The sequence below is a fragment of the Lampris incognitus genome, chromosome 17, assembly GCF_029633865.1.
Source record: "Lampris incognitus isolate fLamInc1 chromosome 17, fLamInc1.hap2, whole genome shotgun sequence".
NCBI classification, from domain to species: domain Eukaryota; kingdom Metazoa; phylum Chordata; class Actinopteri; order Lampriformes; family Lampridae; genus Lampris; species Lampris incognitus.
Window position 1 is genome coordinate 7,733,081 of NC_079227.1, and position 25,205 is coordinate 7,758,285.

At 48.5% G+C, this 25,205-nt stretch overlaps 2 protein-coding genes across 3 annotated transcripts; both read left to right on the forward strand.

Annotated features, from left to right (window-relative positions):
• The first annotated feature begins 3,718 nt into the window (after positions 1-3,718).
• Positions 3,719-9,932, forward strand: LOC130127817 (sesquipedalian-1-like). 2 transcript variants are annotated; one of them, XM_056297539.1, is made up of 4 exons: positions 3,720-3,984; positions 4,648-4,768; positions 6,422-6,725; positions 9,344-9,932. In XM_056297539.1, the coding sequence occupies exons 2-4, from the start codon at positions 4,688-4,690 to the stop codon at positions 9,775-9,777; spliced, it is 819 nt and encodes a 272-aa protein (XP_056153514.1). In that variant the 5' UTR covers positions 3,720-3,984; positions 4,648-4,687; the 3' UTR covers positions 9,778-9,932. The 2 variants fall into 2 exon arrangements, with proteins under 2 accessions (XP_056153515.1, XP_056153514.1); XM_056297540.1 differs by lacking the exon at positions 4,648-4,768 and having other exon boundaries at positions 3,719-3,984.
• A 2,622-nt stretch (positions 9,933-12,554) lies between these two features.
• On the forward strand, positions 12,555-16,814 carry LOC130127007 (myosin regulatory light chain 2, skeletal muscle). Its single transcript, XM_056296551.1, has 6 exons — positions 12,555-12,695; positions 13,393-13,491; positions 14,860-15,040; positions 15,317-15,395; positions 15,531-15,579; positions 15,711-16,814. The coding sequence occupies exons 1-6, from the start codon at positions 12,693-12,695 to the stop codon at positions 15,810-15,812; spliced, it is 513 nt and encodes a 170-aa protein (XP_056152526.1). The 5' UTR covers positions 12,555-12,692; the 3' UTR covers positions 15,813-16,814.
• The last annotated feature ends 8,391 nt before the right edge of the window (positions 16,815-25,205 follow it).

Consider the following 25,205-nt stretch of genomic DNA (forward strand, 5'->3'; position numbering starts at 1 on the left):
GTCAGTCCTGCCATCTTCAGAAGTTCTCTGGTGGCTCTGCTATGGTCGGAGGCATCAGCAAGGGCGGGGAGGATGAGTACAGGGCTGTGGTGGGACACTTTGTCACGTGGCGTGAGCGGCACCATCTGCAGCTCAACACGACCAAGATAAAGGAGTTGGTTGTTGATGTGAGGAGGGACATGACACCAGTGACCCCTGTTTCCATCCAGGGGGTCAGTGTGGACACTGTGGAATACTGTAAGTACCTGGGGGTGTATATAGACAACAAACTGGACTGGGCTGAGAACACCGATGCCCTCTACAAGAAGGGATAGAGCCGTCTCTACTGTTTGAGGAGGCTGAGGTCCTTCAGCATCTGCCAGACAATGCTCAGGATGTGGTGTGAGTCTGTGGTGGCAGTGCTCTCCTGTTTGCTGTTGTGTGTTGGGGCAGCAGGTGGAGGGTAGCGGATGCAAACAGGCTCAATAAACTGAGCCGCAAGGCCGGTGACGTTGTGGGGGTGGAGCTGGACTCTGGCGGCAGTTTCTGAGAGGAGGACGCTGTGGAGGTTATGTGCCATCATGGACAATGTCTCCCACCCACTCCATGACGTGCTGGTCGGGCACAGGGGTACTTTTAGTAATAGACTCATTCTGCCGAAATGCACCACGGAGCGCCACAGGAGGTCGTTCCTGCCTGTGGCCACCAAACTTTACAGCTCCTCCCTCAGAGTGTCAGTCACTCCGAGTTAATGGTCATTAGACTGCCCCTTCCTCCTGTTTTACCCTGTCGGCTGTTTGTTAGTGTAGTGACGTCATCCGTATTACCTCATGGCAGGAACGCAAAAGAAGTGAACCGAAAACAGTTTTCCCAACTCAGCATGTCAGGAGGGCCTTCCTGGAATCTGGCACACTGTTGTTATCGCTGGTCACTTCGAGGTGTCATCTTCCACGGACTCCAAGATGTTTCCATCCAGACTTTTCCAGATGCTGGGAGACACCATGAGTCAGACAGGCCGGCTCATCAAGGAAAAGTCTCAGTCCATGTTTTTTTTTCTTCAACCTTTTACTTCACTCTCATGCGTTAGCCTCTTTTCCTGTATGGAGCCTGCGTCATCATGGCCTTGTTTGCAGAAGCCTTGTTGAAAGTGGAACCATGTTTTTTTTTTGTGTATCTATTGTAGCAGCACAGTGGCACAGTGGTTAGCGCAGTCGCCTCAGCAAGGAGGTCCTGGGTTCGAGCCCCGGGGTAGTCCAACCTTGGTGGGTCGACCCGGGCCGTCCTCTGTGTGGAGTTTGTATGTTCTCCCCGTGCCTGTGTTGGGTTTCCTCCGGGTGCTCCGGTTTCCTCCCACAGTCCAAAGACATGAAGTTCAGGTGACTCGGCCGTACGAAATTGCCCCTAGGTGGGAACGTGTGTGTGTGTGTGTGTGTGTGTCGGCCCTGTGTGATGGCCTGGCGGCCTGTCCAGGGTGTCTCCCCACCTGCCGCCCACTGACTGCTGGGATAGGCTGCAGCATCCCACCGATGCTGAGAGCAGGGTGAGCAGTTCGGATAATGGATGGATGGATGGATGGCTGGATGGATGGATGGCTGGATGGATGGATGGTGTATGTTTGTGCTGTTTGTTTCACACTGCAGCAATACAGTTTAGATAGGGTGTTATATGCTGGAGCATGGTGCACATATGTTTACATAATTTATTCTTATTTTATCTTCTACTTCTATTTATTTCTACTTTCTTGTCATCTTGTGTCTTGTTAGTTTTTCTTCACGAGAGCGTGAGTGTCTGTAATAGGACCCAATTTCCCCTCGGGGATGATTCGAGTATTTCTGATTAACACACGTGGACCCGTGGAAACCTGATAACAGTGAATAGGGGTGAGACGTGTGTTGAACCAGCTCAGCATGATTTCACCACTACCTTTCCGGCCATACCAGGCGTCGCCTGGCTGACCTTCTGGTGACTTTCCTCTTGCGGGGTGATTATAAAAGCCCATGTTTTTAAACAGGCGGGAGGAGGACTCCATCATCCAGGCCGTCTTCATCTTCTGTTGACCTCCCGCTCGTCCTTATTATGGCAGGTCATCCGGGAACATGTCGTAGGCCATACAGCTCTGCACGATAACGCAGGTTTAATGCTAGAGAGGGACAACCGACAAGTCTGCCTTTTTCTTTGTGATTGCTTGGCCTTCCCCTAACCAGACTTCCAGTGCTTCCTTTCAGCCTGCAGCACAATGCAGCTCAGTGTTGATCAAGTTGCTTTTGCACTGGAACTAATTCAGAGGATGATGCAGCAAAAGTTCCAGCTAATTTGGTGGGTCGGGCCCTTTAGTCGGGGCGCTGGCCCGGGTCTCCCGCTCCGCGGGCGGCAGCGTTGGCCGGTCGGCTGGGGGGTCCGGCCCGTTGGTCGGGGGCCGGCGTTACGGTATTGTCTAGTGGGGACACCACTGTTTGCTGACTGATGTTTTGTTTTTGGGTTTTTTGTTTTTTTCTTTCCTTCTTTTTCGCCCTCCTCTCTCTTTTGGCTGCGTTTTTGTTTTTGTCTTGATTTTTTTTGTTTTTTCCTTTTTTATTGTTGTTTTCAGTTTATGTTCTGAGGCAGTAATGCTGTTTTTGTGTATAACATTTTTGATTGTCACTTTTTTTTACAGTATTTTGATAATAGAGAAGTTTATCGTATATGTACATATACATATATAGTTATACCTGTTTTGGATAAAAACATTTTGTAATGCACTGGCGGCGCACTTGCATTTTCATGTAAAACTTAATAAACAAAGTTAAAGAAAAAAGAAAAAAAAAGTTCCAGCTAATCCAGCGGCCTTCCCACCCAGCTCTGTGTTGGTCCCACCCAGTCACATATCCACTCCTAATTCATTCCTGCTCTCTTTTTTTCGTTCTAATTCAACACCCAAATTGAGAGTACTTGAAGCTGATTTCACAACATTGTTTTTTTTTTATAATCTGCTTGTAATTTACTTTTTTTTCTTTTCTAAATTTGCCTGGTCTTTTGTTGGTGTTTTCAAATGTGTAATTGTGCAACCGTGTGATTTTGTATCAGCGCTTTCTAATTGCTGCTGCCTACCTTGGCCAGGTCTCCCTTTGAAAAAGAGGCTTGTCATCCCAGCGGGGCCCTCCTGGTTAAATAAAGGTTAAATAGATAAATGAACTGCAGTAGACAAACAAGAACACTCGGAAATAACATGTTTTTTATTCTTTATTGTAACCGGTTATTTTCTTGCCCGGTGCGGGATTCGATACGGGGTGTGCTGCACCACAAGGCGACATCACTAACCGCTCGGCTAAAGGGTCAGACCCGCTAGCTAGGGGGCTAACGTGTCTTATTAGTAGTTAACAGTCGTCACCCTCCCCGGAAGCGCGCCCTCACGCTTTGTTATTCCCGCGCTCCGAAGAGACTTCTGAGGATCCGCACACTTCCGGATCCCACCGCTGCCACCAATATAACCGGTTATTTTCTTGCCCGGTGCGGGATTCGATACGGGGGGGTACTGCACCACAAGGCGGCGTCACTGACCGCTCGGCTAAAGGGTCAGACCCGCTAGCTAGGGGGCTAACGTGTCTTATTAGTAGTTTACATTATTTTATTTTATTTTATTTTTTGGGGGAGCACTATGCCAACAGACGTGCATCGAGTAGGAGAGCGGATCTACGGAAGGTACAAAGTTTTACTTTCAAGGGGCTCAAGTGCCCTCCAAATATGTCATACCCCCCCTCGCCCCCCCCGGCCCCCCCATCAGCGCGCCGTGGGACCGGGCCTGGCGGCGGGGGGATGGTGGTGTTCGTTTTGGTGTCACCTGTGCGGCGCTTACGTGGCCGCGAGCAGCGCAGGTAGCAGGAAGTGTTCGGCGAGCTCGCGGGGACACCGGACCGAGCTCGCGGGGACATCACGGAAGTGGGAGAAGAAATGAGAAACGACTCGCAGAGCGTCACAGAAACACGCCCGAAACCCGCCGTTCCTGACGTCCGGCCGGCAGTCGATCAGGTGCGGACAGTGGAGGGGTCCCAGGCTGTCATTTGTGATGATGATGATGATGATGATGATGATGATGATGATGATGTGGCGTTATAAATGCGGAAGCAGACGGCGGACGACGGCGTCTCCCCGGGCAGACTAAGCGTTTGTTTTGTTTGTGTATCGCAAATCTAATGTGTTGTTTTGTCCGGGGTGGCGCGTTACGTCCCGCTAAACGGGCTTTTTATCAGCTTTACGTCACTTTAATCGGAGAGGACAATGCGTTCGTATGTACACGGGCGGCGACAGGGGGGGGGGCGCCGCCGCCGCCGCCGGGGGGGGCGGGGCGGATGTGACGTAGTGCCCACCCACCTCACTGGGAGAGCGTTCGTCAGACGGCTCACAGCGTAGTCGACAGGGGATGTATTCTGCTTTATTTAGGGTGACGGATAACTTCGGGTTGCTTTTGTAATCTCACAACAACACTGAGCAGGGATTGACGTCCATTTTGTGTGACCCCCCCCCCCGGCGGTGGCGGATGTGACGTAGTGCCCACCCACCTCACTGGGAGAGGGTTCGTCAGACGGCTCACAGCGTAGTCGACAGGGGATATATTCTGCTTTATTTAGGGTGACAGATAACCTCGGGTTGACGTCCATTTTGTGTGACCCCCCCCCTGTCCCCCCCCCCCAGGGGTTGGTGAGTCCAGAGATGACAGGCTTCGGATTTGGAAATGAAGATTCATGAAAAGCTGCTCGCACATTTCCAATCCAGCAGCTCCCCTGTAGACAAAGAAGGGTACCTCCACAAGAAGGTAATGGTCATGTATATTAATAACCGATGTCCATGAAACCTCTGCTGTTTACTTTTATTTTCCCTCATAACATGTTGTTACTGTTGAAGCACATTGTCCTGTAAACCACCCATCTTTATACACACATGAGGACCAAAAGCTAAAAATAAGTTAAAAGAGAGCTGGAGTACAAAATATTTAAAAATATCTACAGACATTCAGTGGGTGGCCGGGTTCAGGTGGGCCACAGCTTGTGGAAAGAAGCTGTTTTTGAGCCTGGTGGTGCGGGCTCCGAGGCTCCTGTAGCGCCTCCCAGAGTGCAGGGGGGAGAACAGTCCATGGTTGGGGTGGGTGGGATCCCTGCTGATGCTCAGACCCCTTCGAAGGCAGCGTTTGTGATAAATGTCTTTTACGGCTGGGAGCTGGGTACCGGTGATATGCCGGGTTGCCTTGACGACCCGCTGCAGAGCTTTCTGGTCTACTGAGGTGCAGTTGCCGTACCACACCGAGATGCAGATGGTCAGGATGCTCTCTGTGGTGCAGTGGTAGAAGTTGGTGAGAATTTTGGGGGGTAGACGGGCGCCCCTCAGCCTCCTCAGGAAACGCAGGCGTTGTCGGGCCTTTTGCCTCTTCGTAAATAAGATCTTAGATGATCTCTGTGTTATGTCACTGTAAAACGTTGTCTGTCTCAGCCACAGCAGATCTGAGATCTATATCAATATAATATAGATATTGGGGATTTAAGACTGGATATTGCCAGGGATTTTGGTTCTGGTCGTATAAATAAAATATATCCATTCCCCGGTTTTCTCAACTTATTCGGCTTTTTTTTAGCCGAGCGAAACGAACAACCAACGTTTCCATCCGCTTGGCCATCGTATCGAGGTTACTAATGATCACTTCCCAACATTTTCTTATGTATAAGTATCTTATGGAAGCACCGATAGTAATTCCTAAAATACCGTCACATTATGGATATCGAGGACATTCAGTCAAAAATATTGTGACATTTGATTTTTCTCCTATCGCCCGGGCCAAGGACCAGGGCAGTACGAAGCAAAGCGGTTTCTGGCAGCTACTAGCGATTACTTAATCACGGCATTGACATGTTGAAACCTCAGCTCTGATATTCATGTCTTCAGAGTCACAAGGCTGTCATGCCATACTTGACAACACGTTTATCAAGCTTGTGTGTGTGTGTGTGTGTGTGTGTGTGTGTCACTTCTCCTTTTAATGAAAAGGTTATGATATAAAGCTGAGTTAGCTGGTCTCTCATTGAGTTTAGGCTGAAACTGGACTCAAAGTAAGCTTGTTTTTTATTTATTTGATGCTTTCGCGGCTTCGGTCAATGCATCTGTTACATACAAGCTAACTGTAAGAGAGCTCCTCTAGAAGAAAGTGACTATATTCAGTATGTGATTGTACATATAAGACTGACTACTTGACTATATGATCTACTCTACTGTTTTTCTCTCTTTCTTACTCGTTCATTGCTTTTTGTTTTGGTGGTTTGCTGTGTATTTCCATAATTATTTCCGTTACGCTGGTTGTAATTTCCAGCATGCTGGCTCTACTGGTTTCATCAAACCAGCAGACGGACACACTGAGATACAGAGTGGTGCATTTTGGGGAGACTGAGGGTTGGACTCTTGACACACTTCCTGTCCCCCGTAGGGTGAGAGGACTTCCTCTTATCAAAGACGCTGGTTCATTCTGAAGGGGAACCTCCTCTTCTACAAGGACCGGCCTGACGACCGGGACCCGGTGGGCGTGATTGTTGTGGAGGGCTGCACCGTCCAGCTGTGCGAGTCCGAGGAACAGTTTGCCTTCTCGCTGGTCTGGAGCGAGCCGGGCCTGCGCACCTACAAGCTAGCCGCCGAGGACGAGAGCAGCCAGGAGAGCTGGATCAAAGCCCTGCTGGTGGCCAGTCACAGCTACCTGACCCTGCTGCTGAAAGACATGGAGAAGCAATACAGAGGTGAGATAGATGGATAGATAGATAGATAGATAGATGGATGGATGGATGGATGGATGGATGGATGGATGGATGGATGGATGGATGGATAGATAGATAGATAGATAGATAGATAGATAGATAGATAGATAGATAGATAGATAGATAGATAGATAGATAGATAGATAGATAGATAGATGGATGGATGGATGGATGGATGGATGGATGGATGGATGGATGGATGGATGGATGGATGGATGGATGGATAGATAGATAGATAGATAGATAGATAGATAGATAGATAGATAGATAGATAGATAGATAGATAGATAGATAGATAGATAGATAGATAGATAGATAGATAGATAGATAGATAGATAGATAGATAGATAGATAGATAGATAGATAGATAGATAGATAGATAGATAGATAGATGGATACACAGTCTTTCTCAGAGACATGGACGGATAAACAAAATAAACCTGTTAAAGGAAGGCCTTTGTAAGATGAGGGCTTGTTGAGGGCAGCTGCGAGAAACGTTGCGTCACCGTCACCGAGGTCACAGCGGCTTCCTGACATTGTCTGGTTTTGTAGCGCTGAACTCGTTTCATCAACTGTCATCAGTCAGACTGAGAACAGGAGTGTCTTTTTGTTGCTGTCGTGAAGTAACACTGAGCAGTAGTCTGTTTCCCTGTCTTACCTATGCTCATTTATACTGTTGTTTTTAGCGACATTGGGAATTAGTGCAGCAAAAATGTGTATTCAAGTTTCAGTTTGAAGTAACAGGTCTGTGTGTGTTTGTCATGTTTACACGTGGAGGAGAAATGGCAGTGGTTTTTTTTTTAACTAGATTGTTTAACACAATCTTGGAAAGTGAGAGGGTGCCTGAGGAGTGGAGAAGAACCACACTGGCACTGATTTTAGAGAATAAGGGCGATGTGCAGAGCTGTAACAACTACAGAGGTATAAAGTTGATCAGCCACAGCATGAAGATATGGGAAAGAGTAATAGAAGCTAGGTTAAGAGGAGAGGTGATGATCAGCGAGCAGCAGCATGGTTTCATGCCATGAAGGAGCACCACAGATGTGATGTTTGCTTTGAGAATGTTGATGGAGAAGTACAGAGAAGGCCAGAAGGAGGTACACTGTGTCTTTGTGGATTTAGAGAAAGCATACGACAGGGTGCCGAGAGAGGAGGTGTGGTGTTGTATGGTGAAGTCGGGAGTTGCAGAGAAGTATGTAGGATATGTATGAGGGAAGTGTGACAGTGGTGAGGTGTGCGGTTGGAATGACAGATGGGTTCAAGGTGGAGGTGGGATTACATCAAGGATCGGCTCTGAGCCCTTTCTTGTTTGCAGTGGTGATGGACAGGTTGACGGACGAGATCAGGCAGGACAGGAGTCTCTGTGGACGATGATGTTTGCGGATGACATTGTGATCTGTAGCGAGAGTAGGGTGCAGGTGGAGGAGAGCCTGGAGAGGTGGAGGTATGCACTGGAGAGAAGAGGAGTTAAAGTCAGTAGGAGCAAGACAAAATACATATGCGTGAATGAGAGGGAGGACAGTGGAGTGGTGAGGATGCAAGGAGTGGAGGTGACGAAGGTGGATGAGTTTAAGCACTTGGGGTCAACTGTTCAAAGTAACAGGGAGTGCAGGAGAGAGGTGAAGAAGAGAGGGCAGGCAGGGTGGAGTGGGTGGAGAAGAGTGTCAGGAGTGATTTGCGATAGAAGGGTACCAACAAGAGTTAAAGAGAAGGTTTACAAGATGGTAGTGAGACCAGCTATGTTGTATGGTTTGGAGACAGTGGCACTGATGAAAAGACAGGAGGTGGAGCTGGAGGTGGCAGAGTTGAAGATGCTAAGATTTTCATTGGGAGTGACAAAGAAGGACAGGATTAGGAACCAGTATATTAGAGGGACAGCTCAGGTTGGACGGTTTGGAGACAAAGCAAGAGAGGCAAGATTGAGATGGTGTGGACATGTGTGGAGGAGAGATGCTGGGTATATTGGGAGAAGGATGCTGAATATGGAGCTGCCAGGGAAGAGGAGATGAGGAAGGCCAAAGAGGAGGTTTATGGATGTGGTGAGGGAGGACATGCAGGTGGCTGGCGTGACAGAGGAAGATGGAGAGGACAGGAAGAGATGGAAACGGATGATCTGCTGTGGCGCCCCCTAACGGGAGCAGCCAAGAGTAGTAGTAGTAGTAGTAGTAGTAGTAGTAGTAGTAGTAGTAGTAGTAGTAGACATACAGAGGAGAAACGAGCATTACAAGAAGAAAAGTAATCAAACGTCAAGGAATCCTCCTCAGGATAAATGTGCTGTAAGGAGTTACAACGGGGTTTAAGTCAGCGGTGCGAAGATGGAGGTTCTTCATTCCGACCCAACGCTAAACCAGCCGACTTTCACCATCAGCCAGACGGAGGAGGACTGGTCCGTGATACCGGCTGGTGTTGTGTGTTTGGGTTGGGATGAAACCTCAGAAACACATGGCTATCCACGGCACCTGAATTTGCCCCACTGGTTCGAATATTTGAAGTTTCGCTGGCCATGTTTGACCTGATCGGTCTGGGTTCGCCTGATCTGATGACATGAATTTTGAGAATTTAACCTTTAAGTCTTGTCTCTCTCCTCCTTATTTCCTCAGACGTCCTGGAGGTGTATTCCAGTGACCCTGCCAAGAGTCACATTCTCGACACGCTCAGCCCCGACCAGGCGACGGTCTCAGCGACCTGGCAGAGCACCGGTACCTCAGCATTCCCACATTGTCAAGCGGTGAATGCAGCAGCCGAAGCGAGCTTTACCTCTGGTCAAAAGCTTTGGACTCCGCCCACTGTCTCCAGGTCAGCCAATAGGAAGTCGCCTAAACTCTGGCCTAAGAGAAATGCAAATGTTGTGCCCATTAATGCCCCCGCCCCACCCCTGGGCGAGTGTCCAGAGTTTGGATTGGGAGCAAGAGAGGACTTCGGCAAATTGCACGAGGACTTTGGAAAGGAGGTGAAGGAGCTGATGGCCGATTGGCTGAAAAGGGAGCGCGGCGATAAAGACGTTCAAGAAGGAGACCTGATTAATTTTGGCTGATACATGACACATGTAAACATTATGTCCATCTAAACAAAGGGCAAGAATGACCGTCACATCGACGAGAGGAGACAGAAACAGGTCCAGGTTGGTTGTAGATATGTGTAAATATTTTTAGATGAAATATTAGAGACTATAATCAATAAAGTCAGTAAATGAACCCTGCTCTTCTGCCCTGTTGACCTCATTCCTTTTCAGTTGTTTGTGAGTGATTATAAGACGGGTCTTAAAGAAAAACATGGAGAGTAAAGGTGATGGTTTTATCAGGTTATTGAAACTTTCAGCAAATTTTCATCATGGGTCAGTGTGACTGGAGTATGAGGCTATCAGAAGGTATTGATCACCTCGGCACAAGTCATCAAACGTTCTCTCCTGACAGCAGCTCAGAGAGGCTGCTGGGTAAAAAAGGAACAGCCATGACGTGTGTGTGTGGGGGGGGGGTTAATTTTTAAAAGGGACAGTCAACATGGAGTGAGAGAATGGAGGGGAAGAGCTATTTCAGTCCTTTCAGCTGTCTGGTTTTTACCGTCTTTCACACTGCTCTCTGCCTCTCTCGCTCTCTCTCTCTTGCTCTCTCTCTCTCTCTCTCTCTTGCTCTCTGCCTCTCTCTCTCTCTCTCGCTCTCTTGCTCTCGCTCTCTCTGCCTCTCTCTCTTTCTGTCTCTGCCTCTCTCACTCTGCTCCCCCTCACTCTCTCTCTCTCTCTCTGTCTCTCTCTCTCTCTCTGTGCCCTTGAAGTGACACTGAAGCTTCCTGTCCACGCTCCTGGTTGGTTTTGTCCTCCTACCGCTGATGATCTTCTTCTCTGGGCTGAATCGTTACAAGCTGTGGCGTCAGGGCCACACGTGTCACACAAAGTGACAGAAAGGTCGCTCTCTCGGGTAAATTTTTGCTGTGAAACAGAGAGGGCTCAGGAATAGAGAAGGGGAGAGGGGGTGGGGTGGGGTGGGGTGGGGTATCAGTTCCAATACATACCTAGGCTATGCAAGTTGTGTGATGAATGGCCGCCTATGGAGCTCATATAAGGAGTTGGGTGGGTGGTCCCGCTACCCCTAAACTCTGAGGGAAGTATACCGGGTGTCTGTTGAAGCCGCCCAAATTAGAGCCTCCATGATTGGGTGAAGTTTTCCTTTTGGCTATTAATTATTTAATTAGTGCTCCCAAATTATGAATGGACAAAAATGACCCCAAAAAATTGCTTTTTTAAAAGCTATGCATAGTATAGTAACAGTACAGCTTATCGAATAGTTTTATTATTATACACTTTTTGTTTCTCAAACTGTTTTAAGTCTTTATTTGAATTGTTTTGGTACTTTGAGTCAACTTGATGCTGCACAATACAGTCTGCCTTTCGGACAAATAGTCTATCTTATCTCATAAGGTACATAAAGTATAAAAGGGCAATAAAAGAATAGAACTGTAAGACTGAAACACAGGAAATACAGAAGAAACAGCATCAGGAGAGAGATTAAGTTTGAGTCAGTGCATTTTATGATGATTTATTGAATGTGGAAAGAAAAGCAGGTGATAATGTAATGTAATATAATGTCATGTATGTAAATGTTTCTTGCAAGACAACAGTGTTTTAGCAGTGAGATTGACATAGAATATCTGAGTTAATTGGGCAAGGGATTGAACGAATAAAAATAATAATGGATCTCGATTGCAAACACTGACACAGTTCACAATTAATTAAAATCTCTACAACTATTAAACACATTGAGCTTCAGGCGGGTAGGCAGCATATCTGGAATACATACAGATCGGCAATACTAGCCAGGTTGTAAATAAAACTGAAGGCAGATGACTGAATACTACACAGGCCTCAACCATTATCACTGTATCCAATCAGCAGTGACAGAATGAGAGTCTCCTCTTCATCAGGGAGAAGTGTTTAGAAATGAACCCACACGTTATGCAGTTTGAACGGCATTTCCTAGGAGCCGATCCCTCGCCAGACCATTCGTCTGTTCCCTCACATTTCTGCTGGTCCCCAACATGTTTTTGGCACTATTACTTCGACGGTTCCTCCTGAAAGTCTGACTGCAGAAAGCGCATCCTGGTCGAGCCAGAGCCGGTATCAAGGCAGACTTGGTTGTTTACAGATCTCATTCATGCTAGCTTACTAGGCTGCTCGTAGTCATGTGTCATTATTGGAGCTGAACCAATATCCATCAGCCAACGGATTTCAAATTTCATGACTGTTTATATTCCCCGCTGGCCGTTACGCCACTGTGAGTGGTTACAGGCTGCAGCCAGAGTAGATAATTTAGTCAGGTGATGATTTCAGGATATGTTTGCTGAAAATACACGCACCACTTCAAACCCTCCAATGTCACTTTTTTGATCAGCGGGATTAGTTTGTTTGTCTGGCGCTCAGCCCTCCAAACCACAGCCCGTCTGAAGGGAGTGAATGCTGCAGTTGGCCGGCATAAGGCGCGGGGTATTTGCCCTCTGAGGATGGAAAATATAAAGGACCCCAAAATAGCCTAACAAAGACTCCTAGTATGCCACGAATGAGGGGATGAGCGGAGAAACAGAGGCGGGAAGAGGAGCAGAAAGAGATGGAGAAGACCGCAGGGGCAGTTCATGTCAGTTTGTCCATATTAGTCCTTGGGGGACACCAAAGTTAGGTCTACGTGTGGCGTATGTGTTGGCGTTGAATTCACCTCATTCCAAGACTCCTGTGGCCTATTTTGGAACTTCAGAAAGATGATATCCTCCACCTCCTCGCTCCTCCCTCTATGTGTTACTTTCCTCCCAGCTCTCTTTTCCTGCCAAACCTGATGGTGTGGCTAAAGTTAGCCCCCCTAGGCTAGTATATAAGACCCCGAGGGGCCAAGACTCCCATGTCAGTCACATCGGCTTGGCGTAGGCTTCTCTTTTTGACCAACCAAAACCCCACAAATCTGAGAGATGGTGAGTGTCGCTGCGTGCTCTGCTCCTTGGAAGAAGGCTCTCTAGGAACCGAGATCGCCTCTTTGCTAAACTAATAAGAAAGCCCGGCTGATAGATTTTCAGACTGGATTACGGCAACAAACGGGCCTGGAAGCCAAATTAGAGACTTTTAAGAAATCAGTCTCTCAAAATTTGTGGATCTGGACCCACATTTAAAATGGCTGCCGGCCTTAGTTCAGCTTTGGCAAACATTTTGAAACTTTTATCTTTTGAGAGCGGCGATACCAAATAGTCTTGAAGACGTCTTGATTAAAAAGCCAAAGCGATAGCATAATGCCACAGCCAGAGTTGGCTGATGCAGTTCAAATGAACAGAATTTCTCTTAAAAAAAAAAAAGGAATTTTCTACAAAAGCTCTATGCTGACAAAGCGCGGCCCGTCTGGCTTTGTTAAAGACTGAATGTCAGGCTTGCAGAAGCAACACAATCTTATTTTAAGATGCCTTTGTGTTGCCTGCAAACAACAAGAAGCTATGGTCCTCATCAGTGTCAGGTCCACATGCTGTAATTCGGCGGTCAGTTTGTTTGCTTTGATCGTCCTTCTCGGGCAACCTAATCCAGAACCAGCCGAGATAACGGACAAACTCTGATGGACTCCCGTCGTTAAAGCCTTTTTGATGGAATTGTGATTAAAGTGTGTCTCTGCTCTGTTGTCCGCAGGCACCCAAGAAGGCCAAGAGGAGGCAGCAGCAGGGTGAGGGTGGATCCTCCAACGTGTTCTCCATGTTTGAGCAGAGCCAGATCCAGGAGTACAAGGAGGTGAGAAGATCCTCATGTGCTTCACACAATCCCCAACATTACAGCAACCATTCCCGCCGTGTACTGAAATCCAGCTGTTCCACGAATTGGGCTGCTTAAGATACTGGGTCATGTAACCCGTGACTCCATGTATCACTTTACTTTCGGGGTCAATGCGAGAGTCATCTGAAGACTTAGACCTGATCAGGTTGGCACCATGACAGTAAAAATGTGCCCATCAGCAGGAGACAACAGTAAATTTAGGCTTTCCCGCTGACAGCGGTTCCTCTGACCTGAGGTGGGTCACCAGTGACCCCTCTCTCGCTCTCGCTCTCTCTCTCTCTCTCTCGCTCTCTCTCTCTCTCTCGCTCTCTCCCTTGCTCTCTCGCTCTCTCTCTCTCTCTCTCTCTCTCTCTCTCGCTCTCTCTCTCTCTCTCTGACCTGAGAGGAATGCCTCCCAGCAGCTGGTCCGTGGTAATGCTAGCGCTAACCAAAGAGCAGGCTAGAATGGCAGAAATGCTTGAGAGGTCCTCGCACCTGAAGAATCTCAACATCTATTTACAGTAGCGAGCGCGTGTTGTTTCGCCGCCCCCAAAAGCACCTCGTGTGGCATGTGCAGGCTTAATCACTAGCCAATCAATAGTCGATTAACAGTTAATAGTTAAAGAATGTGAGTGTCAAATGAAGGATGGCTCAGACCAAAGGAATACAAAGAGAGGTAGGAGCTGACGGAGTCCAGCTGTCTGGGTCCTCAGAGGACCTTGGGGAGAACAGTGGGGGACAGAGACAGAGGAATTAGTCGCCACACGGCAAAGGTGGGTGGGGACCGGGTGGGGTGGGGTGGGGGTGGTGGGGTGGAGGGGGCGTAATCGATACCGTCGCCTTAAATATCGCAAGGGGCTTGTCTCACATTCCGAGACCATTTTAACACCTTACAAAGACAAGTGGCGCACCAGCTGCAAACTCACAGGAGTCTTTCCCTCCCGTCTCCGGTTTCGTCCAGAAGCCACGAGGACAGTAGGCTGAAAGACACTTTCACATTTACACATTTGTCTTGGCGGACTAACTCCTCCCGACGGGTGTCTCCAGCAAATTCTGTGACTAGCGCTCACAAGGACAATGTGGGCGCCTCTGGTTTCACAACTTTCTATTTTCAGTTTTCCCTTAGTTTATAAGATAAGACAAGACAAGACAAGACGAGACGAGATAAGATAAGTTGAGATAAGCTAGCATAGCATAACATGACATGACTGCAGTAAACCCTGTAGGAAACTGTCTATCATATATCAACTCTGTATGAACTGTACTGTATGTTGAAAAGAGTTTGACCCTGTGAACTCAACCCCCCACCCCCCACCCCCCACCCCCCACCCCGTGTCTCCTGCAAAGGCCTTCACAATCATCGACCAGAACAGAGACGGCATCATCAGCAAGGACGACTTGAGGGACGTGCTGGCCACCATGGGACAGCTCAACGTGAAGAACGAGGAGCTGGAGGCCATGGTGAAGGAGGCCAGCGGCCCCATCAACTTCACCGTCTTCCTCACCATGTTCGGCGAGAAGCTGAAGGGTAAGGCCTCCCCCCCCCCCGCCCCGTGACCCCCATGACCCCATATGGACTACTCGCTATCGATTTTGAGGTTCAAATGATGTGAGCGATCTGCAGCCGTGTCCACTCACGGGCTGTTCAACCGGAAGGCAGCAAAACCTTCCGACTGTAGACATTTTGGGTGGTCGCTCATCCGTTGTTGATTTAATTTTTGTCGTTTTGATCAGTTTTGTCATCGGCTGAAAGCGGCTGCGCTTAACGACTCCCCCCCCCCCGCCCCTTCCTCATGGATTTCAGGTGCTGACCCCGAGGACGTCATCGTGAGCGCTTTCAAGGTCCTGGACCCCGAGGGTACTGGCGCCATCAAGAAGGAATTGTAAGGACTTTATCTTCCACATGTTCAATCCATGTGTGTGTGTGTGTGTGTGTGTGTGTGTACCGCTGTTGTAACACAATCCCTGAGCTCTGGATAGACGCGTTAATTTGTTGTGTGTTTTTTTCTGCCCCCCAGCCTTGAGGAGCTCCTGAGCACCCAGTGCGACAGGTTCACCCCTGAGGAGGTGAGTTTGAACCCCGGCTGACTCCCCCCCCCGCCCCCGCCCCCCCCCTTTCCTCCTTTGTGGTTTTTCCCGCGGCCCCCCCTTGGGCGGTACCGTCTCCTCACCACCCGTCTCCCCTCCTCTCCCCTCAGATGACCAACCTGTGGGCTGCCTTCCCCCCCGATGTGGCTGGCAACGTTGACTACAAGAACATCTGCTACGTCATCACACACGGAGAGGAGAAGGAGGAGTAAAACCCACCTCCCTCCGCATATCTACCTCCATCTACGTCCCCCCCCCCACCTCCTCTCCCCCCTCCTCCCCCCCCCCTCTCTCTCCCTCCGTGGCTCGCTTGCGCACACACGCCCTTGCCCGGCGCTGCTCTCTCTCCTCCCCTCGCCCGTTCGCTGCAAAAGACTCATCTCCCGTACCGAGATACCGAGCGAGGGGCCCGACGGCGGTCCGGGCGGGTGTTGGTGTGGAAGTAACAACAGGGGAAACACGGGATTATTTCCAATAAAAATAATCTTGTGACACCGAAACTTCTCTCTCTCTCTCTCTATCTCTGTCCCTACCTCTGGCGCCACCGCCACCCGTATCTCCCCCCGCCCCCCCATCACCCCATCCCGCCCCCCCCCCCGTGTTGACGCCAACAGTGCATGCATCTCACCTACTTCACGCGTAGTCAGTCCGGCGTACCGAGACCCTCCTCTCCTGGGTGCTGCGGTGCTGCACAGCCGCCTATTTGAAACAAGTAGGCCGCCTGACCCCCGGCGGGGGTCTGTTAGCCTCACCACAATGTGGAGCGTCTGGTGGAGTCGACCCTGCTTTTTATTCGGAAAGGGGGACAACCTAAAAGAGCGGGACTCTCGGAACTAAAATAGTTTGCCTGCCCGCCCGCCCCCCCACCCCTCCTCCTCTCTTAAGTTCTCCCCCCCTCCCTCCCCCCTGACGGGGGCAGGGCCGAAGGGAAGGGCGGCGGTGGACCGAGGCGAAACCGGATTTTCAACGAGCGAATCTTGGAAACAGAGAAAGAGATGGAGACAGGTGGCGAGCGGGGGCGAGGGGGGGGGGGGGTTTCGCAGGAGGGAAGGAAACGGAAGCAACAGCATCTTTGTGTTTCTCGGCTCCTCTTCCTCTCCGCTTCCTCTCCTCTTCCTCCCCGTCGCCGCTGTTTCTCCCCTGTTGCCGTTACTGTACTATCCATTTCTCCACTGTAACAGCGTCAAATAAAAACCGATATCTTTCGTACCACACTGTGTCTTGCTGGTTTGAGTCGGGCTGTGGGGGTGGGGGGGGCAGCGCTGCTGGTTTGGGTCACATGTTGTCGGGTGAAAACAATGAGCGTCCTTATAATAGAGTCAACACGGGGTCAAAGGTCACAGACCCGCACCTTGCACAGAGGGGGTCATACCTGCTATCTCCTCGCCGCGCCCCTCTTCGTCACAGCATGTCAAGAGGGGATGGGAGGGGGGACCAGGGGGTAGAGATCCCAGACGACCGGTGGGGGGGGAGGGGGGTAATTCCACGGCGGGTCCGGCTCCTCTTCAAGTTGTGCTACACGTGGACTGATTCACTGTAAAATTGCACACCCTACACATTTAAGTACAGTTAGCTTAGCTAAGATCTATGCTAACACTGACCCCACCTGTGGCGGATGCCATCGGGCCCCGGCCTGCTGTGGTCCCGCCCTTCTTCCCCCTTCCATTTTTGGTCAGAAACTTTTAAAAACAATTTAAAACAGTGTTGAGAGCCCCGTGAGGCCCCCCCCGGGTGTCCCCCCCGCCCTGCTGAGCTGCCGCGGCCATCACATGAAGCAGACCTGGTAGCTTCACAACGGTAGAGGCCCAGTTCCCGTCGATGCAGAGAACGGTCAACTGAGCATGCGCAAGTCCTCGTCGCCTCCGTCGTTCGGGTAGGTTAAGGCCAGGGTTAGGGGCGGGGTTAGGGTTAAAGTTAGCTAATCGGACGCCGAGTAGGGGCGGGTCTTCCTAGAATCCCTAGCGCCTGGACGCTACGCGGGGCGGGCGGAGGCATTTCGCGCATGCTCAGTTGACCGTTCTCTACTCCCGTTTCCGTTCTCTGCGTCGATGGGCGCGTCACAACCCTTCCTGCTACGGTGTGGAAATCACCCCGCTCCTCCACCTCGCTCTATGTGGCTCAGGGACATCTTGTATTTTATCAAGATGGAGAAAACAAGATGCATCGCGAAGGGTTCAGCAGCCTGACGTCATAAAACGTGGGGCCCTTTCTTTAAAATGGTTAAGGAACTGCAAGTCACCTGACACCCCATAAAGTTGGGGTGATCCATTTACATGTGAGGTGATATGGGTGTATCCCCCTACCTATTTTTAACCTTTATATTTTTGTCTGTATAATCTATAATTTCATTTTATAATATTGTTTATTTGTCTAGAGTATACAAGCTGTGTTGGCTAGGTGGCCAAACTATATCGTTGTTTGGTTTTTTTTTCTATGTAAATATAAACATTGACTTCATATATGTATGAACAATATTTGGATTGTAAAATCCATCCATCCCTTATCCGAACCGCTTATCCTGCTCTCAGGGTCACGGGGATGCTGGAGCCTATCCCAGCAGTCATTGGGTGGCAGGCGGGGAGACACCCTGGACAGGCCGCCAGGCCATCATACAGGGCCGGCGTCCACTTGCTTGCTTGCTGGTTGTCCATCGTGCCCGATGATGACCATCTTCTTCTATTTGTGGGTCCTTTGAGGACTCAGATAGCAGAAGATACCTGCAGCAGAGATGGTTTTTAAAGTGGCATGGGGGGGGGGTGCGCTTCTCCCAACGCCACATGACTTGATTGTAGAGGAGATGGATCCGATGGCAAGGGGGGTCCCTAGACGACCGGCACCTCCACACAACTGCAGGGGGCTGCCGGAAATCCAGTTTTTCGGAAACCGCCTCGAAGCGTGCCGCCACAGCTTGCTTTTCTGTTGGGGTGAGCTCCCTTAGCCTTATGTCTTCCCAGACTCACCCACAAGGCAGCGGGGCAGTGGTTGATAGGTGCCAGGGTGTGTCCACCAGGGTGGGCCTGCACACCATATCTCTGGGGCCCACTGCTGCTCCGAGATCCCCTGCCAAGTTAGCCTGGGGCCGCAAGACCCCAGTTACCATGTGTGGCCACGGGGAGGCCTGGCAGGAGTCTTGGTGAAGGAGAGGCTACGTACTGGCAAGGGAAGGCTTACACGCTAGGATGCTTCCCTATTCACCACAAAGGCTAGCCAGCGGCAGCAAGCTAAGGGCTTGGGAGGAAACCGGAGCCCCTGGACTACCCTGGGGCTCAAACCCAGAAGAAAAGGAAATCAAGGGTGTCCGGGTAGTGTAGTGGTCTATTCTGTTGCCTACCAATACAGGGATGGGCGGATCGAATTCCTGTATCACCGTCTGGCTTGGTCGGGCGTCCCTGCTGACACAATTGACCGTGTCTGCATTAGCACCTCCTCTGGTCGGTTGGGGCGCCTGGAGGAGGGCCCCTTGATCAGAGGACGAGGGTCACCGGAGATTTATGCTGGGGATCTCTTCCGGGAACTTGAGCTGCCTCTTTTGGCCATGGCCAAGACCCCTAAACACCCTGCCTCCTTGCCAGCCTTCTCACCCGGCCTGAGGAAATTGATGAAGTGGAGGCCTCTGGCTTGAAGTTTGCGTCTCTCCCGCTTCCTCTCCTTCTCCAGTCCCGCTGCCAACTGGGCCAGTGTTTGGTCATGGCACATCGCAACTTCCCGTCCACCAGGCTTGCTTTGCAGGATGAGAGGACGTGCTCCAAGCTCGCTGCCCTCCCACACAGCGCACAGCATGGGTCCTCTGTCAGCCTCCACCTGTGAAGGTTCACTGGTGTGAGCAAAACATTGCACACCGAGCACAGTAGAAAGAAACTTCATCCGGCGCTCCTCCATGCTCCAAATGTCCTGCCAGACCAGAGATCTCCCCTGCACACTGTCCAAACAAGTCCAGCAGTCCGGCTGCTTCATGTTTACAGCCCCTGGAGTTCCTACTCTCTTCTTCTACTGCCCGGATCTCCCTCTGTGCAAATCCACGACGGTGCTTCGAGTTTGCGTCCTTCCAGTTTGACCCGGTGATGGAACCCAGGCCCAGTCTCCCCTGGTTCACGGTCCGAACGCTATCAGCGTTATGCAGCGGTTCCTCTGTCTCTTTCAGAGCACTGCTGGCTGAACACTTGTGTCCGGTTCGGATGCTGATGCCGGCCTGGCGAATGCACTCGTCCTCGCTGTCTCGCAGCATCACGGCCTGCCGTGCTTTTGTTGCCTTGTACTCCTCCACCACTGATGTGATCGCCGGCTTCAGCTTGCTCCCCGCACCGTACAGGCCGATGGAGTAGAAGCATTTGGGGACTGACAGCCACCTTCTCAGCAAACTGTTTATCTTCAGGATGTTGCGTTGCTGTGAAGCCCGCTGAGGCAAATTTGTAATTTGTGATATTGGGCTACACAAATAAAATTGACTTGACTCCCTCTCCAACGCTTCTACCATGGATAGGGGCACCGTGTAGACAAGTACTGGCCACAAGAGTCCGGGAAGAACCCCATGTTTTATACTATAACACAAAGTGCATCTCAGGTGTACGACATTCAGGGGACTTAAGTGTTAGTAGCCTACTGCCGCTCAAACTTATTCTGACCGATAACGCTGAAATATTCAACGAGAGCCTGTGAGCGCTCGAATTCTGTCGGTGTACATAAACAATCCTAAACCGATATCCACAAATCTAATGTGGGCTCTGGTAGATTATTGGTTTTCCTATATTACCACAGTTAATTGTACAATGTAAAAGTATATCTTGCTGGCTAGCTAGCCAGCTAGATAGAATGATGACTGACTAAATAGATAGCTGGCTAGCTAGCTAGAATGATGACTGACTAAATAGATAGCTGGCTAGCTAGCTAGAATGATGACTGACTAAATAGATAGCTGGATAGCTAGCTAGCTAGTTAGCCAGCTATCTATTTATTAATTCTTCATTCAGTGAGTTGTGTAATGATTACCCATGCTCATGTTAGTGGTGCTACTATTGAAAATTTTTGAAAAAATTGGTGTTAACTATAAACACACACACACACACACACACACACACATCATTTCAAGCCCACCATTTGTCATCTACCTTAGCACCACGGACAGCTCTTAAAAGTTACACAAAAATTGAAAGGATTAGCGTTTTCTGGGTAAATATTCCCTGAAAAACAGGGAATATATTTATAATCTACTCATATATTTTCGGAATGTGTGAATGTGTGTGTGGTGTTAGTGTGTGTGTGTGTGTGTGTGTGTTAGTGTAGATAGCGGGACCGAAAACTAAAGCACTTATGATCCTAATTCTTTTTGGAGGTGGTAGGTATTGTCTCAGAGAGTAAGGGGAAAAATCCCAGAAAATTAAAATTATGCATAATTATGCATAAATATGCAAAATATGCATTTTTCTAAAAATGGCTAAAAACCACTTTTCTCAGCATTTCAGATGATTCTGAGCATCTTTGATTTTTTTCACCTATATAAAAAAAATGTTCTGGGCCTTAGAAATGTTTTGGCATTATGCAAAACACATGCATTTTTGCAAAAATGCACTTATGATCCTAATTTTTTTTGGAGGTGGTAGGTATTGTTACAGAGAGGACCAGAAAAACAGCAGAAAATTAAAATATAATTATAATAATTATGCACAATTATGCAAAATATGCATTTTGTAAAAAATGGCTAAAACCCACTTTTCTCGACATTTCAGATGATTCTGAGCATTTGGGGGGGAGGGAGTTGGAGTGTGGGGGGGGGTTAGGGGCAGGGGGAAGGCGGTTAGCTGGCAGGATGAAGAGGAGGGAGATTTAGACGGGTGGATCACCAAACCGCTACATTGTAGCGGGGTCCTTCTAGTATATATAACAGTATAGAATATTTCCTGGGTAAATATTTGCCAGCGCCAAGCCAACGAGTGGTTTGAGTCGCTCCGGCACGCTTAACAAACAGCACGTCTTGGTTGTAATTGGGAATCAAAGCTTTGGCTTTTGGGGAACAGAAACTTGAGCACAAATATGTGAAATGTTGGATTACAGGTCGACCGAGTGGCGGGTTTCAGAAGACGAGGGGCCAAATGGCAAGCAGCCTTTTAGCTTTCAGACGTGCTGTGATAACCACTGCTATCACAAACTGGAAAAGTTCACCGTGTCACAGCAATTCTCGCCTCCCTTCACCGGCTCCCTATCCACGTTAGGGTCAGACTTCAAGGTGCTTCTGCTGACTTGTGACATCCTAAACGGGCTCACCACATCACTCCTTAACAAGGCGGCCTGGCCCGACGAGCCCCTGGTTTCTTCTAGATCTCGTGGAAGGCCTGTTTCCCTGGGGAGATGACGAGCCGGTGGAAGGAGTGTGATGCTCTGGGCTGATGTTCTGCTGGGAAACCCTGGGTCGGTCCGGCTGTGGACAGCTTCAACGATGCGGACCTCAATTTGACACGTGCCCCCTACCTAAACGTCGTTGCAGACCAGGTCCACCCCTTCATGGTAAGGGTGTGTCCTGATGGCAGCGGCCTCTTTCACCAGGATGATGCGCCCTGCCACACCGCACACAGTGTTCAGGAAGGGTTTGAGGAACACGGTGACGTGTTCGAGGTGTTGCCCCGGCCAAGGGACCGTGAAGGAGAATTGCCTAAAAACCCCTCCAGGGGCTTGAACAGTGGCCTTCTCCAGGCAGCATATTACAGGAAACGATTACAGCAATGTAGTGCACACAGTTTTTTTTAGGTCGAAGTTGTACGCCCCCTAGAGCAGTGGTTCTCAACCTTTTTGGGGTCCTGGACCCCCTGCATATTTGTGATCTACCCTGAGGACCCCTCCACCTGATCTTGGGGGAGGGGGGTTGCAATTTGATAGGAACAGTAGAAACTGCATTTTAAATTTCATTATAGCATTTATTCACTCTTTGGGGCAAAAATAAGAGCTTTCAGTTGTAACTTAGATATAGTTAACAAAACAGAATTCTTATGCAGTAACTTTCAGATACATGTAACAAAACAGAATATGTATTCAGTAACTTTCAGATATATGTAACAAAACAGAATATGTATTCAGTAACTTTCAGATATATGTAACTAAACAGAATATGTATTCAGTAACTTTCAGATATATGTAACAAAACAGAATATGTATTCAGTAACTTTCAGATATATGTAACTAAACAGAATAGGTATTCAGTAACTTTCAGATATATGTAACAAAACAGAATATGTATTCAGTAACTTTCAGATATATGTAACAAAACAGAATATGTATTCAGTAACTTTCAGATATATGTAACAAAACAGAATATGTATTCAGTAACTTTCAGATATATGTAACTAAACAGAATAGGTATTCAGTAACTTTCAGATATATGTAACAAAACAGAATATGTATTCAGTAACTTTCAGATATATGTAACAAAACAGAATAGGTATTCAGTAACTTTCAGATATATGTAACAAAACAGAATATGTATTCAGTAACTTTCAGATATATGTAACAAAACAGAATATGTATTCAGTAACTTTCAGATATATGTAACAAAACAGAATATGTATTCAGTAACTTTCAGATATATGTAACAAAACAGAATATGTATTCAGTAACTTTCAGATATATGTAACAACAGAATTCTTATGCAGTAACTTTTAACAATGCAAACGGGAGCGAGATCTCTTATTAAAATACAATAAATCACACTTGTGAAACAGATGTAATTAGAGAAAAAAGTCCTGTTACCCTTTATAGTTTAGGTAGATAAAGGTCTCTGTCACATTTGAGTAAAATAATCCTATTTCTATAAATGTCATAGGATCTTTTTTCTAAAGAGATTTTATTTTCACGGACCCCTTGCAATTACACCACGGACCACTAGGGGTCCGCGGACCCCCGGTTGAGAAACACTGCCCTAGAGCATCTTGCGCCCCTAGCATTTACCTATACTGCCTATGCGGTGAGCAGGCCCTGGTAAAATATACTAAACTGAGATTGGGAAGTACGGAAATGGGGGGGGGGCTCTAAGGAGACAAGAGCTGGGGCTCTTTCAACTCTAATAGGCTTCGGATCCACTTTCAGCTTGTCGTTCAAAAACTCTGCGAGCTTCTGCTCTCGTCTCTGACCGAGCCGCATAGGCAGCACCCTGTGTCAGACCGTCGATGACTACTTTGTTTGGCAGACTCCGGTTTTCTAAGTAATCCGTTTTGGATATGATGTCTTTGCTTTCAGAGTGCAAACACTCAGAGAACACAGAGACCGCGGTTGTGATTCAAATGAACCAGCTTCCTTCTCCGTCTCTCTCAAGTCATCAGTTTGGCCTTGAGAGGGTTGAAGGCTGGATCTGACCTCCTGAACCTCCATTGTGAGCCCATCAGTTCTGGTAGTTGCAGATCCCGGGATCATCTTGGCGAAGGGCATGAAGGTCGCCTCTCGTCTGTGAAGCGTTTCCACCTAAAATAACTTCCGCCGCGCTGCCGTCTCTCTTGGTCTCCATAGAGACATGGTCATCGTTAACGATGTGTTTTTTTAATCGCTGCTACGGGACACGTTTACCTGCTGTTGAAGCTGCAACGTATGGATTTTCTACACTGAATAGATCCCCCGGGGCCTTCGCCAGACCCTAACCCAACTGAGCAGCTGGTGGGATGTGCTGGACCGACAAGTCCAATCCGCGGCGGCTCCACCTCACAAGAGGTCTTGAAAGATCTGCTGCTAGTCTTTTGGTGCCAGATACCACAGGGCACCTTCAGGAGTCTTGCAGAGTCCATGGCTCAGTGGGCCGGTGCTGTTTTGGTGGCACGCAGAGGACCAACAGAATATCAGGCATGTGGTCATAATGTATGACCACCTGACCCGGGAGCACTCCACAAGCCTTGCCGTTTCAGAGATGCTCTGACCCAATCATCTGGCCATAACAGTTTTGACCTTGTCAAAGTCACTCGGGTCAACTGACTGTTCACTTACCATCTAATCTACCCACATCCTGACATGTGCCCTTGTTTGGAGATGATCAAAGTTATTCAGTTCCCATGTGATTGGTCATAATGTTTTGGCTCATCAGTGTATTACCAAGCTAGGGTAGATTTTTTTTTAGCAGTTTGATGAATGTCTATTCTATTTTATTGTACATTGTGTGTGTTTTGTTGTGCTCGTGACAGAATAAACCTTGACCAACTTGATTTGCAGGTGATTACTTAGCAGGTGGAAATACCATGATGTAACCATAAAACCTTATGGCCTTTTTGTTGTTGTTGTTGTTGCGGGTATTGTAGTGTTAATACGCTTGCTGTATAATTTGTTGTTGAGCAAACTGACCATGAAATTGTAAATCGGGATTTTTTTCAGTAGGAATATTTATTAAAAGATCTTTTATTACAATAAAAACGAGTGACATTTCCGTGTGTGTGTGTGTGTGTGTGTGTGTGTGTGTGTGTGTGTGTGTGTGTGTGTGTGTGTGTGTGTGTACACGTTTAACTATCCTAATGTGGACCAAATGTCCTCATTAGGATAGAAAAACCAGAAACCACCTACCTTGTGTGGACATTTCAGAGGTCCTCGCAAGTAAAAGGGTCTATTGTAGGGTTAGGACTTGGTTTTAGGGTTAAGGTTAGAAT